Source organism: Chenopodium album, chromosome 27, assembly GCF_948465745.1.
Source record: "Chenopodium album chromosome 27, dcCheAlbu1.1, whole genome shotgun sequence".
Taxonomy (NCBI): Eukaryota; Viridiplantae; Streptophyta; class Magnoliopsida; order Caryophyllales; family Amaranthaceae; genus Chenopodium; species Chenopodium album.
Genome location: NC_137860.1, coordinates 5,176,348 through 5,194,772, shown reverse-complemented (window position 1 = coordinate 5,194,772; position 18,425 = coordinate 5,176,348). Strand labels below are relative to the sequence as shown.

The window sequence follows — 18,425 nt, the reverse complement described above, 5'->3', positions numbered from 1 at the left end:
ATAGTTCTTTTTTTAATATGTTGACGAGAATAAAAGGTGAAAAATTGTTATACATGTAGAAAAATACATTTTTTGATATTCTATGTGATTAACTGCAAATCATCTAAACGAGAGAAAAGTACCATCTACGCCTAAAATTGGTTGCCAAATTCTATAGACAAACAAAGAAACTCTATTGTGTCTTAACTTGGTAATCTTGAAATCTCTCAAATAGATTTTGAGAAGTAAAGAATTTGCCAGCATTAGCCACAAAGATATCCTTATATTTGCGGTGATAAAGTGGCAGAAAAATTGAGCAGTAAGAATCAAGGCCACCTAAACAACTATAGTCTCTGTTGCTGTGCAAATCAATAGCAGCGTTCATAATTGCCATCCCTTCGAAATTGACGAATTCCCAGCACGTCAAGTGATTTGATCAGGTGATGCACTGTAGGGTGGTAGCCGTTCCTTTCGCTATAAACCTTTATAAAAATCTATGATCGCGTTTCCATCATATTTTAACTTTAGACATTCTTCTTCTAGCATTTACAAATATTGATATAGCAACAATCACCAAAACAACAGCCATCATTAACGAGATATTTTCCCATGGTGGAGCCGTAAATGAGTTCATCAGGATGCTGTTTTGTCTTTCCTGCAACTTGAGCTACATTTTGTTAGAACAGAGTATGGTTATTTTAAACTTGCAATTAACAAAGCTTACATTAGCAAAACTCATACGGAATATTTAAATGCATTTATGCAACAACTTGACCAATGAATCGCCGATATCAATATATTTGTCAACAAAGTGAAGTTTTATCAGGGTAGAATTGCTGATCTACAAATCAACATTCAATCCCCCGCCTTTAGGTAAAAAAAAGGACTGCTCTTAGATCCCCTAGAACAAAAAAAGAAAATAAAACAGCTTTTGAACCGTCATTAAAGATGTTAATCAACATCATCATATTACTTCGAAGTCCAAAGGCCACAGGAGACAGGATAATGGAGGAGCTGAGACTCTCAAGAAAATGCTTAAGCAAAGGCAAGAATCATCAAAAGCAAATGGCAGCTTGCCAGAGGATGAAATTAAGGATTGGGCATAAAAAAGAAAGGTAGAAATTAGAAGACGTGGAAAAATACACCTTGAACATTCTGGAAAAGAATTGGTTTTGGTTCTAACTGACTGAAAATAACAAATTTCAAAAACGAATATAGGCAACATGATTGTGTCTCTTCTAATTAGTATTCTTGGGCAAAATTTTATAATTTGGAGAATAAGAGGCTCAGATTACAGCACTCACCAACTTCTGCACAGTCTGCTCATGTTGCCCGGCAAAGAGTTTTTGAGCATACTTGTAAAGCTCCATATCAAGTCTATTCAGTGAAATTATCTGCTCAATAACTGATTCTGGCACCTGACGACGTGCCTGTAATGTAAGACTCCAGAGTGTCAGTGAACACCTACTGTCTACTACCCACATTGGTAATCTACAAAATATGATTGCTCAAGATAAAATTGAAAGTAAGAGCAGTTAATCCTCGTCTTCCTATGATCCTACAGGATTGCAAAAATGATCATTAAAAAAAAAAAAAAAAACTACTCCGTATTTTTTGCCCAAGTAAAATGTTTACAAACAACATAAACCAAAATGCTCACAAGGCTTAACAAACTTTGTTATGACCTTCTTACAACTGTCACACACCTCTTTTGTATAGTTCACAGGGGAAATTATTTTCAAAGAAGTGATTCGCCGTTGTGACTGCGACTTCCTCAAATTACCAATGCATGATTCGTACGTTCCCATAAGTTTTTCAACAGTCATTTCCTAAATGGCTTAAACACAGTCAGTTACATGCTTCAAGATAGAAATAGGATGTAAATGATTTAGGACAATCAAATCATCAAAGAGATCAATCTTATAATGCTTACACTTTTTCTAAACTCCCCATCCGCATTTGGTATGTTGCTCGGGCTTTCATCAATAGAAATGCTCTGTAGAGCAGGCAGCATGATACATGACAAATTGAGAAAACTATTGCATATGCTCTTAAATGGAAGTACTAAAAACAGCATTACAACTAACCAAGTGTTGACCATGTTGAGATTCAGACGCTGCATGTGAATAGCTTAGTTCTGCAGAATTTTTGAAGTGTCAAAATCAATCCTTTTGATGCATCAGACTCCTAATATTACATATTAGGTAGATAATAACTTGGAATTGAGTTTACACTTGCATTCTATCAAAGTCATTGTTCCTATTTTTAGGTTCAATTTTGACTTCCATGTTTGCCAACCCACAACTTCAACAATTAATATCATTGAGACATTGACTATCTTACTGTATATTACACTTTGTTTGGATCGAAGGAAATGGAGGGAAAGGAAGGGAAAATAATTGGAAGTATGGATTATCTTTCATTTGGATAACAAATGAGGAAGGAAAGGAATTGGAGGGGAGAGAAATGGAAGGATTAAATTGTAAGAAATTGATCTTTAACAATGGAGAGACTTGGAAGGAAAACTCATTGTTCTTCCCTCCCCTTCCCATCCTTCCCCTCCCTCCCCTTCTTTTCCTTCCCCTTTCCCTATCCAAACACACTGTTAGTATACTAATAAGAAAATACTGGTTTAGAAAACAAATGTTGAGATAGTAAATATGCTCCAAAACCAGTTTCAAATGCATCTTGGAGCATGGCGACACTTAGTATACTAATATAAAATAAATAAATAAATAAATAAATAAATAAATTTTTATAAAATTGATTTAGAAAACAAATGGTGAGACAGATCCAAAAACTTTGGAACACTTCAAAAAAATTTGGAGCGTTGTTGTCCCTCCCAACCCCCCCCCCCCCCTCTTCCTAACGAATAGGAAATAAGCTCCAGATCCAGTTTCAAATTTATCTTGGATCATGGTGAAAGGAAAAACTTTCCCCAACTTGAAATATTTTTAATTTGCAATTAGCGACTCAAAAACTCAAAAGGGAACCAACATTTTCTGATGGCGTAAACCCGTCATTCCTCTAGAGGATCAAGTTGGCAGGGAATCAGCCACCTGGCAGCTGAGTTAAGAGAAATTTCATCCTTTTGAGGTTTATTAAAAAAGAGTTCCCGAAATGCCAAAATCATATTTTATAAAGATAATTAGTACTTACTAATTTACTATAGTCCCATATAACAGTAAACAGTATAACACCACAACACCTAACTCAATTTATTATTAAGTCGACTAAAATCCTGTGCTCAAAGGGATATACCTTTAATTATGTTAATGCTCAAGGATTTTACCACTTTCTATGCTTCCTCTGGCCTGTGTGCCAATCACAGTAAGTCACTAAGTCCGCCCTCTATTTGGTTAAACTCCAGAACCATATTAATTAGTGATAAAAATTCTGGCCTCTCTCTGGTTTCATTCTGGGCACTTTCCCTTTAGATATAAAAGCGTTACCCAACTAACTTAAAGTGATAAAAATTAAGTATTCCTAGATATAGCTCCTTCTGTTGGTTTATGATGCAGAGCAAAATTAACACAAGGAAATGTAGTTTTATATAGGGACAAAGATGAGGTTCATAATTTTAAAAGATAGTTTAATTCTGAAAGCATCTCTCACTTACAGTTTAGCTGGTAGAAAGCTGAAAATGTAAAGGCATAATTCTACATTGGCAACAGGGACAAACAAATGAGATTGTGTAGAAGAGGACTTATAGAAGCCAAAAGCATTGAAGTTGGAAGATGACATGTAATGTCCCAACTAAAGATGGGCACGGGCCGTGCCGGCACGCGGGCGGCACGGGCCCGGCACGACTCCGGCACGGCCCGGCACGGGCACGGTGGCCGGCACGGCACGGCGGCACGCCGGCGTGCCGTGGGCCGTGCCGTGAACAACTTTTTTGGGACCGGCACGGGCACGGCCCGTGGCACGGCGGGCGGCACGGTGGCCGGCACGTGGGCCGGCACGCCGGCACGACCCGCCGGCACGGCACGTGGCACGGCCCGGCACGGCCAGGCACGGCCAGGCACGGCCCGGCACGGCCAGGCACGGCACGGCACGGCACGGCACGGCACGGCCCGTGCCACTAGCCGTTGGAATATGGCCGTTTATGGCCGTTTTCCAACAGCTATAAACGGCCATATTTTCCACCCCATTTCCCACCCAAATCCCCTATAAATACCTCATATTTTCCTCCAAAATTTTCACAATTCATCAACTCATCTCTTCTCTCTTATTCTCTAATTTTCTTACTCCCAAATTCTCAATTCTCAAATTCCTAAAAAACATACAATCTTCCTCTCTTTTGTGAAAAGAAAAAAAAAATTCCTACTCTCTTATAAATTTTACATTTTTACTATTATTACTTGTACTAGTCTACTACCAAAAAAAAAAAAAAAAAAAAAAAAAAAAATTGTTATATTTACATTCGGGAAATTAAAAATTCGGGAAATTATAAATTTGGGAAAGCATTGAAGCGTCATTGTAAGATCTAACTCAACTTTATTTTAATTTGTTATTGTTATTGTTATTGTTACTATTATTGTTATTATTATTAATTTATTATCATTATTATTATTATTATTATTATTATTATTATTATTATTATTATTATTATTATTATTATTATTATTATTATTATTATTATTATTATTATTATTATTATTATTATTATTATTATTGGAACTACTTAATTATATAAAAACTACTTTCTATTTTAATTGTGGGTTATTTGGATTGTTGAAATCTGTCTAAGGCGGGATTTGGGCTCTGGACAACGTCGCTCCTAACCTCTCCTACCTGGGATCTCATTGATCCAAGTAATCTACTATTATTATAATTATTTTTGAAAATTTAATTTATATAAAAACTACTTACTAATTAATTCTCATTGATCTCATTGTTGTTAATTGTTACTTTGTTATTGTTAGTTGTGTTATTATTATTAATTAATCATGGCATCAAACCCGAACGTTTCCTCCTCCTCTAGAAAAGCCAAGTCAACACGTAGGGAATCACCAAACCCAAACACTTCAATGTCTATGCCCCCCCCTAACATGCCCTTTCCCTCTCCTAACATGCCCTTTCCAAACACTTCCACCCCTTTCTTTCATCCCCAAAACACGGGAGGGCAAGAACAAATGGATGATATGGCTCCTTGGACCCAATTTCAACAAACCCAATTTCAACAATATGAATTTCCTTTTCCTCCTCCTCCTCCTTCCCAAGGTAGCCAAACACAAGCTTCCGGGTCGAGTGAACCATCCACCCATAATCCTAACATATTAGAGTGGTGTACCGAAGAGGATTTTGCTCAAACCAAAAGAAAGAGTGGATGTTGGGTACATTATCAATTAAGTAAAGATGGAAAAAAATGCAAGTATCGGACTTGTGGTAAAATTTTCTCGGCCGATACCAAGGGAGGGACGGGACACCTTACTAGGCATACAAAAAAATGTGGTGGACCATCTAGTGATCCAACCCAACCTAAAATTTCTCAATTCCATCCACAAGGTTTCATTTACAATTACGAGAGAGATAGGGATGAACTTGGGAGAATGCTTGTACATGCAGAACAACCTTTTCTTTTCGCCGAAAATGATGCCTTCAACAACTATATTAACCGAGCACTACAACCAAAACACAAAAAAATGTCCCGAAAAACCGTTCGATCTGCTGCCATGAAGACTTATCTAGAGTACAAATTGAAATTAGTAAATGAATTAGCTAATCTTCCTTGTAGAGTTTCTTTAACCGCCGATGCATGGGATGGTGGGTACGGACTTCACTATTTATGTGTTACTTGTCATTGGTTAGATAATGAGTGGATGTTACAAAAACGCATCATTCATTTCAAAATGCTTGAATACCCTCATACCGGTCTTAACATTTCACATCATTTAATGGAAGCTATTGATGCATATAGTCTTAGGGATAAAATCATGTCTATGACTTTCGATAACGCAACTTCTATGACATATAGTGCGAATTTGGTTAAACCCCAATTAACCGATTTAGTATTAGATGGAGAAGCACTTCATGTTAGATGCATTTGTCATGTTCTTAACTTGTGTGTGAAGGATGGAACACAAGCAATTGGTCCATTTTATCACAAAATAAGGAATGCTATTTGCACTATTAATAGCTCTAACATGAGATATCAAGAATGGAAAGGTTTTTGCAGGCAACAACGGATAAAAACCATAAAAATAGCACCGGATTGTCCAACTAGGTGGAACTCCACCTATGAAATGTTGAGTCGGGCAATCGAGTACAAGGTTCATTTAATACTTTTTTATAATATGAAATATCCACAAAATGCTTTACTTGAAGATGATTGGGCTAATTGTGAAAAATATATGCAGTTTTTACAATTACTATATGGTATGACACATTGTTTTTCTTCTGTATATAATCCTTGTGCTCATTCTTTTCTTAGCAATGCATGTTTACTTGCACAACTTTTTGCGGAACACCGATCACAACACGTTTATCGTGGATATCTTCCATCCATGGAGGATAAATGGCGTAAATATTACACCGATATTCCTAAGATTTATATTTTTGCTTCTATTTTAGATCCTAGACAAAAATATGATGGCACCTTTTTATTAATTGATATTTATTATAGTAACATGAATTTTGAAGATGATGTTGAAACTTTTAAAAATAAGGTGACGGATGAGTTTTTTAATTTATATAATGTTTATGAAAGTAAATATGGAACCGTGTCTCGATTTGCCCCTTCTCAAACATCCAAAAATGTAAGTAAACGGGCCAAAGGTTTATTTGCACAAGCTGCTAACTTGATGTCTAAGTATTCAGGTACAGAATCATCATCATCTAGGAGAACACAAAGCGATGTTTCGGAGTTGCAAATGTACTTAAGTTACGACTTCATGAAAGGCATGGACGACGAAGAGAAGTTTGGCCTCGACATCCTCGATTGGTGGAAATCACAAGCCGTGAAACATCCAATTTTGTCGGCAATGGCTCGTGATATTTTTGCTATCCAAGTCTCCTCCGTTGCTTCCGAAAGAGCTTTTAGTGCGTCTGGAAGAGTTCTAGACGATAGAAGAACAAGACTAAAACCCGAAACACTTGAAATGTGTGTTTGCTTCAAGGATTGGTTGGATGCCGAAACACGTTCTCAAGATCGTACTTATGCACAAAACAACGACGATGAAGGAACGTCGACTTCTTTTAGTTCTCATACTTCTCAATCCACTCAATTGGCGGATGACCTTGAACCTCTAGGAGACGAAGACGAAGATGAAGACGAAGGCGAAGACGAAGACGACCAATAATAATTACATGATTACATATTTACATTATACAATATTGTATTCTTTTTGTATTATCGAACTTCGTATTCCGTATAATAAATGAAGTTATTCAATATTCATACACTATTGTACGATTTTTAATTATCATTACTTATTTTGTAATTTTGTATTATTGAATTATCGTACATTCGTACCGGCTACCGTCATATAATAAAATAAGTTATTCTTCAATTTTTTATGTTTTCGGATTATCGCACTCGTGTTTTTTTTTTTTTTTATTATATGCATTTTTATTTTTAATTCGTTTTTTTTAACATTTTTTTTTTTAAAAAAAAAAAATAAAAATATCAAGAGGCACGGTTTGGCCCGCGGCACGGCACGGCACGGCCCGTTAGGCACGTGGGCCGTGCCGTGCCGTGGGCCGGGGTGTGCCAATTGCCGGCACGGCACGGCACGGCCCGCCGTAGAACCGACACGGCACGGCACGGCACGGTCACCACCCCGGCACGGCCAGGCACGGCCCGCGGCGGCACGGGCACGGCCCGTGCCCATGTTTAGTCCCAACTACTACAGAGGCCCTGTGTAGTTAAGATAAAATTAGGGCCTTTTTTTAATTTTAATAAAATGTATAATACTCCCGCGTTTAATAAGTGCTCCACTTGATTTTCACAAAGGTTTAGAATTAACTTGATATTCAAGCGAAACATGCTGAAAACAAAAAAAGAAACTATAAAAGTATTAATAGGTTATTGTAGAGAAGAGAGAGAGAATGGAAAATAATTTTTTTTTGTAATTGAGTCGGGGACTGGAGAAAAAAGTATTAAAATATTTTTTAAAAAAGGCCGAAAAAAAATTAGAGCACATATTTAAAGATAGAGGGGGTATCTAAACCTTCTAAAATGAAAATTAGGGCACATATTTAAAAATAAAGGGAGTATCTAAAAAGAAATAAATCAGTGGGAATTGAAACATGTACCAGCCGAACAAAGGTCTCAACATTTAGCCATTTACCACTGAGATACAACAGTTGTACTACATTTATATCAAAACAAATTGTATATATTGTATTAATTTGGGGCCCCAAGAAATATTAGGCCCTGAGCGGTTGCGCAGGCCGCACCGGCTAAGGGTTGGGCCTGATTATAGAGGAACTGACTTAAATACTTGTATAAAATATAAACTTTTCATGGTTGGTTAGATAATTAATTGGCCTGGTTAAGAGAATTACCAACTAGGCACCCCCTGCCACAACTAATCCACCTTCTGATCATGATCATAAAATATTCATCAATACTGAAAAATTTCTCTACAGCTGACCTGTTATATTATTAGCTTGATGGTCCATGCTAGAATTTGATCCTACCAACTGAGAAATGACTTGTGCACCAACTACATGTGCAAATGTTGTTGCAGATCCTTTGTGGTCTTCAGTCAATCCAACATATAACATATTGTCCAACCTCCTCTGAAATATTTGAAAAAAAAAAGAAAAAGAATAATAAAGGGAGCATATAAGGCTGCACCAGGTGCAAACTCTAGGGTATATGTGTCAGCAAAACATCCAAGAGCAAAGAAACCATGCTACCTTTGCCACATCAAGCACAGAATCCCCCAGAGAATGATACTTCTGAACACAAGTACGCACTTCATGTGACTCCGCTAAATTAGAATTATTTGTTAGTCCAGCAACCTGCAGCCAATTGTAGAGAAAATTTTAACATGTCAACAAGAATATGAAGTCAGAAGAACAGGCAGATCCCAAAATTGTACACAGCCATGGCAACATAAACAGGTCAGCAATCCAATAGTAAGATATCATTGCACCCTGAAAAACCTTAAAATTGCACTGTCTTTCAGATTTAAATAAATGGATGTAAATGAGCATAGCCTGTTAAACTGAACCACCTCTGATCCAACGAACCATCAGATCAAAGAATGAGGCTTATAGCTTTCGCATTTTTAAAGAGCAGTATAGCGACTGTACAAAAGAACAATGCTGATTAAGAAGAACCAAGCAGAGATACCTGAAAAGTGGCCCCATTGTGAACGATATCCAAAGCAATTGGATCATTGATGTATTGAAGCAGCGGCATAGCAAAGTCTTCCATATTGTAAGAGTCTGTACTAAAATGATTTAGATTCTGCCTCAGCCTAGCATCTCTCTGTCCATGTAAACAAACAATAATATCAAGAGTTTTGAGTTGAGCATCTAAATCTAAACATTCTAGGATCCCAATCAGGCACAAATCCCAACTTTATGAAGCATTTGAAAACAATATCATTAACTTCAACAATTAGAAAATTACCAAAAAAAAAAAATAAATTCAAGACCACTGCTATGATCTAGTTTCCAAGAATGCATACAAGGATACATAGTCTACAAACTTTGTAACTTCTCAAACATGCTATATGAGAATACACCAATTTTGCCATAAAATTGAGGCATTATGCACTTGTATGTCTAGCAGCAATCATAACACAAACTACAAATAAATGGAGAAAATGTAAGAGAGAGAAGATGATAGTGAGGAGTAACAATGTGCGAATATCATTATATAAAAGCAAACATACAGGAATTATCAACATATCACATGGTCTAAGTGTCCACCAATCCTACCTCTAGCTCCATTTGGTTCAATGGGAAATGGCTTCCATGGAAGATATTTTTCAAGGGAAAGCACTATTGGAAACTAGATTTCCTTTGTTTGGTAGCATACCAGAAAAGTTATGGAGAAAAGTAAAATGGAAGTAAAAGGGAGAGGATGGATGGGAGGAGAGAATAAGAAAGACAAGGAGTAGAGTAGAAAATGTGTTAATTACTTACAAAAGGAAATTGATTTCCACCTTTGGGAATATTGCTTTCCATCCCCTTAGTTACCAAATAAAAGAAAATGTTTAACACCCAACCAAACACTTTATGTTTCTAACAAGATACTTATATAGTGAGATAAATAAAGTGGTTGCCGTGGCAGGCATAGTGGACACTAGGAAGACAGCATGATTGGGAGTATGCATGATAAAAGCTTAAGGAGATGATAATATACCAAATCAAAATATCAATGGACAACTAAAATAGGTTATTTTATAAATTACTGATTTTTACTAAGGTTATTTTCTCCTCTAATTTATTAATACAAGTACTAGCAAAGATAATTAAGTTTAATATAAATTCAGCAAAATTAAGTTAAGCAAATTGATAAACTTAAGCAAAAGCAAGTCCAGTTAGGCAAAAATACGTTAAGGCCCTGTTCACTTCACCTAACAAAAATAGAATTAAGTAAAAATAAGTTTAGTTCAGTAGAAATAAGTTTAGTTCAGTAAAATTAATTTAAGTTCCGTAAAAATAATTTCAGTTCAGTAAAAATAAGTTCAGTTCAGTAAAATTCATTTCTTAAAGAAGAATTATAATAGAAAATCAGTAAAAATAATTTCGATTCAGCAAAAATAATTTCAGTTCAGTAAAAATAATTTAAGTTCAGCAAATATAATTTTGTTTCAGTAACAATAATTTCAGTTCAGCAAAAATAAGGTGAAGTGGACGGGGCCTAAGTAAGAAAAGTTTTTACTTATTTATTTTTTACAGACGGAAAAGAAAAAGGAGAACAAAGCTTAAATGCATTCCAATAATCTTTTACAAGGCATCCTTGAGCACATGCCAAAAGATGATCTGGTAACAAATCATCAAAGGCTCACATGTGCCATTGTAAATGTAATAGCCAATCAATACCTATATCACCACCACTACAATAGCTTCATTTGGAGTAGCATTTCTAGTATTGCCATCACTACCACATACTGCAGGGTAAATGACAGACCAAAGAAGGAGCAGAGCATAAGAGGAGATTTTTTCTCCCTTTCAGACATGAATCTTGTAGAGTGCAAAGGAATGAAATTCATTCCAGCTGAAACATTTATCGAGCACTGTACTTGTGATTTTTTATCAAATTACATTTCCAGCAAGATCCCTTAACCCCCTATGCAATTTACAAGCTCTAAATGGCATCAATGCAGTAGAAGCAATCAAAGCAATGTGGTGATATAAAATTAATTATACAAACCTTGACACCATACATATGAATTTTCACCAATTAATAAAAATAAAAGAAGAAACAATAGTAATTCATACCCTAGAAAATAGGTCTTCTCTCATCCATGGAACCAAATACTTCCATGGCCATATATCTAGCGTGCTAACCACATTGTTTTTCTTTCGCAAACGTCCAGCCATTTGTATGGCAGAAGTTAAGTTAGGATGCACCAAAAATCTAGCAGCTACCTCAATTGAAAATTCATATGTACTGAATACACGATCAACTGGGTTTCTTAATATTGTCACCACTGATGTCTTATCCTGTGGTAGCTTAGTCATCATGCTATAATCATCATGAGTGACTAGCAACCTGCAATGAGCTTTTCTGCAGAAAAACGGAGATGATATTCATAATTTGTACATCAAAATTGGAAAATGCAAGAGATTCCTACCAATATTTACAACTAAAAAGGAATAATTGGGAAAATATAAACAAATAAAATGAGAGCAGTAAGGATAAAAAATATAAATTACAAAATAAACCAGATACATAAGGTCCTTTTTATTAAAGGTATCTTCAAAGGAGCAGCAAATCAACACAAATTACATAATTGAACATTTTGAACAGTTTGTTCCTAAAGCAATTAAAAGATTCATCAACAGTGAACATCATCTGGTAGGTGTAGGATTGGGAATGACACTTTCTAATTTATTTATTTATTTTTATTTTTTTTAGATTTGAGAGTGCTATTTAAAAAACATAGCAAGCAGTATTGACATGACTTTGTTACACACAGAGCTACCAGTAAGCCAAGGATCTTCTTCATAATGTATGAAGAATAACTATGTTGAAGTCTCGGAAAGTAATCCACAGACATACCTAAACGAAGCTACAACTTCCTGCCAAAGATCTTTTCCAAATTCATCACTAAGCTCACACTTGAGCAAGGGACAAGTAGAAGATCAAGGGGGTTACAGTATGCTAAAGCTTTAACTTTCTATTAATCCTCCGGGGTCTCAAGCCAAGTTCAAAACAAAATCAGTACAAATCTTTGACAAAATATTACCACTCATACCAACATCAATAAAGTATCATGTGACTATGGGAGGTATTATTTGGTTCATCACAATGAGTAATTTAAGATATCAAATCTTAAATTTTTTTTGATAAATACTTCCTCCGTTTTTTAATAGTTGCAACACACTTTTTCACATTATTTAAGAAATGTGGGCTCACATGATATAATACATTTTAAAATGGGATGAGTGGTTGTTAGGAGTATAATTTAGTGGGCCATGTGCTTTAAATAAGGGAAATAGTATAGCTTTTCACTAGAAAAACTTTCCATTTACAGTGGTGTTGCAAGTATTGTGACATTTCCATTTTAGAGAAGTGTTGCAAGTATTTAAAAAACGGAGGAAGTATGTAACTAAAGATATTAATGGTCAATGGAGTGCATTAAAGACTGTAGCAAAGCATGTGAAGCCATTTCAGTAAAGTGGAGGTAGTAAAAATCTGGCACCCAAAAAAAAAGAAAAAAAAAGAAGTAGCAAGATTCAAAGTGACATCATAGGAAATCACTATATATTCATTAGTTTGATGCTTATTCTTTGTAAAAATCTTCCAGTAAGTCTTTTGTACACCACTGAAATTTATACATATACTCTATAAAATAACCCACAATTCTCAGGTTCAAATTTTGCACCAATCTTATTCAAATTGTGAATCTTCTCATTCATTGTGAAGTAGCTAATGGATGTGGCATATTAAATCAAGAGTCCGGCGTATGCAGCTTCTCTGTTATAACAAAGATAACCTCCACCCCCTCAACCAGCTACAGGTGGGAACCTTTCTTGTCTTTTCTGCTTTTGCACAATTAGAGCCTTTCAGGCATTGATGTTAATGCTTGATGCATTACCAGCCAGTTGTTGGAATGACGCGGGTTAACAACTTTGTCGTGCAAATTCCTAAAGGTTGATTGGATTCCGTCCTAATTGAGGTCTTATAAATGTTGCAATAGAGCATAGTCTCTCTAAGAGCTCTTCTCCTACAGCGGTACCATGTTATAGTAACATGGAAAGCTAGAGCTCCCTTTTCATGAAAGTTCCCATCACGTCAAGGCATAGAATCTATTAGGACTTTATAATTACAGTGCGTGGCATGGGACCTATCTTTACTTCTCTATTTTTTCACAATTAAATGGATCTTCTATCACGTAATTATAATATCAAAAGGTATTCTACTTAAACACCCATATAGTATCATATTTCTGTGTACATCATCCTACTTCCAAATGATCACACAATCACAACTCAAAATTTCAACAACGAAGGCCATTGAACCTCAAATCTAACAGATGATCATAGCAACATTTTGCATATAGAAAAGGAGAATGTAAGACAAGTTATCTACTGTTGTTGCACAAAATTCATAAACACATGTTGAAAATGATGCTTGACCTTCTACCACCAGTACTTGAAGAGACATTGACACCAGTGTATTACATATACTCTCTCCTCGCCCATTCATTTATAACAAAAGAGATGAGCCAGCCAAACTGGGGAAGGGGTAAATGGTATAAAAGAGCATTTTAGAGTAGCACAGGAAAATGGAAAACCTGATACCTAGGATTGAACCGCAATTTGTCATAGGAACGAGGACATTCCAGCTTCGAAGAGTACAACTTTTTCAAGAAACTGCAAACAAACAAATGTTTTAATTTTTTTTTTTTAACAAAATAAAAATTGTAGCTTCCAATACTTTACTACACAATTCAGTTACCAGTGAAAATATGTGCGTCCTCCGGTCCTTGGTATATGTAGGAAGAACAACAGGTCACGAAGCGTATGTTTATCTTCTTTAATTTCTTGACTAAGTTGAGAAGTGGCCCAATTGTTTACAGCAATCTCACAGCGTTGGTAGTCATCTTCATCAGAAGAGGCATTTACGAGCATAAAAACTGAATGATGGACAAGAGAAGAGGACAATATTAACCCAAAAGTCAAAACCTAAATACATGCAACAATAAAGCTTCACTATTGCACACAATACATTAACACCAGAAACAAGCTTAAATAACAAAACAACGAATACATAAACTGCTCGCCACATTAATAGGACGCCAAAATCTCAAGTTTCATCTACATTGCAGATTCCTATCATCTCAGCAATATCCCAACAATACCCGGCGAAAAAGTCAAGAAAAGGATTGACATTCTGGGGTGAAGCAGTCAAGTGTGCAGTGTACTAGATGAACCGAGCTCCATCAATTCCCCTCGACCATTACAAAGTCAAGTTTAATTGTTCTCTTGATTGCAACTTCTTATCATTTCTGTGACATGCTAAATTGCTAAGTAGCCTAAGTTTTAAGAGTATCCAAAATCAATGCATTTTATATTCTCATACACTATAAAATCCAAAACTCTCCTACTCCAATTACAAGAAGACAATAAAAATACAGCATTTTAAGGGAAAAATTCAAAGCAATCAAATAACAGCGGAAAATGCAGCAAAATCAGAAGTACCTGATCCAATAATCAAAAGTGGGACAATCCATTTAAAATTAAAATCCATCAAACTTGAAGAATTGCTGAAACAACAAAATTAGACAAATTCCAGTAATTCAATACAAATTCGTATAAAAATTAATCAAATTAAAAGGAAATCTTAAGTAGAAATTACCAGAATTTACTCTGCAAAGATCAAAACCCTAAAAATCAAAAAAAAAAAAAAAGTAAGATCATATAATAATAGTTAACATGGAAAGCAAGGATATAGGAGGGCAGAATTTGGTGGAAGTGAAAAAAATGTCGGAAAAATGAGGAGACCAAAGCAAAGAAAGTGATGTTGGTTCCCGAAAAGTGCGGATTCCGAGTGGAATTTGCCGGGAAGAAGTGAGAGGAGAGAGAAAATAAGCGCACTTCTTAATGTTGTTGTTGTTGGACTGTTGGTGGTGGTGGTGGTGGTGGTGAGTGGACTTATGGTGAGGACTAGTTTAGAGAAAGAAAAGGGTAAAATGGGAAATGGATTTGTGAATGAATGAATGAAAGTCAACTCTGTATATTCTGTAAGAATGTGATTTTGGTCAGCTTTGTGCTTTGAAGATTTTAATAGGGTTGAGCAAAACAATGCCAAATTGGGAAAATATGATTAGTTCTCTTTTGATCCGATTTGAGCTGATCTTGGATTAACTTAGTATAAGAAATCGCACAAAGTGTATTGATGAATTTTTTATGAAATTTGGAATTGAAAAATGAGAAAATACAAGTTAATATCCTATTTAACAAACCTTGTTTGTATCAAGTTTCAAAAAAAAAAAAAAAAAAAAAAAAAGACATTTGTTTATATCAAGGGTTATTTTGTAAATTAGTAGATTAGTTTATTATGTTAGGAAAATGTTTGTTCATAATCAAGCATTCTTGACTCATTGCTTGGATAATCATGTCATTCAAATAAATTCACAGCTATTACTCTTTGCTTTGAATGTGAGTCTTTCCGTTGTGAAAACGGACTGTTTGTTGATTATGGAACACAATAATAACCTTTATTCGTTCCAGCCTTAGCTGTTTGCTGATTACAGAACACAATAATAACCTTTATTCGTTCCAGCCTTAGCTTAAAAAGTCTTTAAACAAAGCATGTGACCTTACAACTGATGTAGCTCTTCTTGCTTCATTCTAAGCTTGTTAGTCAATAACTTAGGTTATCTTCAATGGTTTGAGGTCACTTTCAAAGTGGAACACTATACTTTGTGAAGATAATGAATTGCTAAGTTAACTACAATAACATGAACTCTTTAGTAGAAATGAAATCTTATTCCTTTTTTTTTTTGTTCCTTGTTTCCGATATTCATTATCATACAATATCTCATAACCTTATTTTAAGGGTCTGTTCTCATTAACTGAACTCAGCTGAACTGAACTGAAATGAATATTTTATAAGAGAAGGAAATTAGGAGCTAAACTAAAATGAACTGAATTGAATTGAATTGAACTGAACTGAATTTCAACGTATGAGAATAGGTCCTAAGAATCATTTTTTTAAGTGCCTTGACTTTTATACTTTGTTAGCCTTAATTAAGCATCTAGTGCGCCGTAAAACAAAGTTCCATCTTTTCTTTTAATTCACACTTGAATTCTACATTAATGAGTCCTACTCATCTATGTATGAAGTGAAAAGATATGTTGGTTGTCAAATATTGACACGTTGAGTTTGCAACTCAATATATACTTTATGTTTATCAAAACTATCTAGCATTTTGGATACATGATGTCCAACCGTCCTTTCGGACTTTGTTATAAAAGTCATTATGAGAATTGTATTTTAGAAATGCTTTACCTTTATTTGAAAACCACCCTCAAAGATTTTCTTTACCAATCAAGAAAACAATATAATTTGATTTATTATACTACAAATATCAGTGCAAAGTATAACCATTTATCAAGATAATGACATAATAAGTTCGAAATTTAAAGCATTCATGCAAATTTCAAGCTTATTTAACGCCTTATTCACACATTAAAATTGTCCCTATTTGGCGAGAATAAGGCGATTCCAAGATCCAAAGAATCAATAAGTAGTTAGGCATGCTTTGGCTTGTCCTATCACTTATTACCCTAAGGTAAGCAACTCTTTACTAATAGCTCCAACCGATTTTTAGTTAGATAATCGTTGCATCTAATGCTCTCTTGACTATTTATCTCTTTTGCCTTAACATGTTAGGACTACATCACTCATATCGTTGAGTACAACCAAAACCAACATGCACACCCGGTGTGCCTTACGTTCCTTAGAGAGGTGATGATGCCTCACTTTGGCGTAGCCCATCACCACCGTAGTTCGGTTTGTAAATATTGTTTTGGAAATACAAGTTTTACTCAATATTCTTAGGGACTTAGGGTTTCTATGTTGGTTGATTTAAGTGAACTTAATTAATCATCGCAACATAATGAAATCCTAAACATGCATCTAACATATCATTCATATATAAGCACAAGCATAAATATATATAAAGCATGCTTATTTGATTTATTTGGCAAGTAGCATGACCCCTTGAGCTATTCAAGTCTTCAAAAGGTCTTCTTTTGCAACTTTATGGCTTCGTCTTCCAAGAACCTCCGTCTTCAAGACTTGATCAAAATAATGCAACTACTAGAATATATCTACGATTAAGACTAATCTAAATATTAAGGTGCAAAAATACTCAACGGTACATATACTGTATTTAGATATACAAAAATACATCACGGAACTTAGTCTGTATTTTGTATCCTAATCGGGCCCTACTAGTTGCCATTTCATAAAACCTGTGAGAGAATATGCATTCTATTCATCCATTCACTATTTGTGAATGACCCATGCATTTTACAACGATAAACAAGTAATAATGCATAAAACACGCGTGAAATAGTAACTAATTTAGGTGGTTAATCCGATTAACATGCCTAATTATAACTAGTCAAAGTTGTTAAATTGTAACACCCCAATAATTCTCTCTTTAAACCTGTGAATACCCTGAACAAAATTCAAGAGAATTACTGGCGTGCTATCGCCACGTGTTCAAACGTTAAGGTTATATAAGAAATTAGCAGCGGAAATACTAAATTAAATCAGTTATAAATAAATTTCAAAACCAACGAATAAAATCAAATTAAGTGCTACAAGTTGGAACCGTTAAGGCCCTTATTCAAAATACAAACTAGTAGAAGTAGAACAAAATGAAACCGAGTTTAAAATAAATTCAAACCTATGAAAAGAAATAAACTGCGAACAATAAACAACTCTCCACTCAAAAATCCCACAACCCTGATGCGGATGCTGCATGTATAAGAACCTGTGGTTAATTTGCTCCCCAATATTACAAGTGTAAAAATTGGATCGTCACAGGGTCATTGAAAGGCGAAGGCCATGACCAAAGAAAGACACACAAAGCACGCAATCAGCAAAGCTAAGTACGTACATACAAGCTGCAAAATAAATTAAGAAATCCATAACATGCTACTAATAATCAATCATCATGCATCATTAAATTATAGACTCAACACACGACTCAACTATTTATATTACTAAGACTCCATTAATTAATATTAGGTAAATCGTTATTTTTATTCATTGGATTACGCAATAGACAAGGTTG

General features: G+C 35.1%; 1 protein-coding gene across 5 annotated transcripts; it reads right to left on the bottom strand.

The window, feature by feature from the left end:
- On the bottom strand, positions 1–15,336 carry LOC145620342 (protein-tyrosine sulfotransferase-like). 5 transcript variants are annotated; one of them, XM_081675000.1, is made up of 14 exons: positions 15,118–15,336; positions 14,972–14,999; positions 14,815–14,879; positions 14,072–14,249; positions 13,915–13,986; positions 11,386–11,674; positions 9,284–9,421; positions 8,845–8,949; positions 8,577–8,724; positions 2,067–2,116; positions 1,913–1,975; positions 1,686–1,808; positions 1,284–1,409; positions 1–646 (listed from the first exon to the last, which is right to left on the bottom strand). In XM_081675000.1, exons 3-14 carry the CDS (start codon positions 14,861–14,863, stop codon positions 491–493), a joined length of 1,497 nt encoding a protein of 498 aa, XP_081531126.1. In that variant the 5' UTR covers positions 14,864–14,879; positions 14,972–14,999; positions 15,118–15,336; the 3' UTR covers positions 1–490. The 5 variants fall into 5 exon arrangements, with proteins under 5 accessions (XP_081531126.1, XP_081531125.1, XP_081531127.1 ...); XM_081674999.1 differs by having other exon boundaries at positions 14,972–15,335; XM_081675001.1 differs by having other exon boundaries at positions 1–640; positions 14,972–15,335.
- Between the last annotated feature and the right edge of the window lie 3,089 nt (positions 15,337–18,425).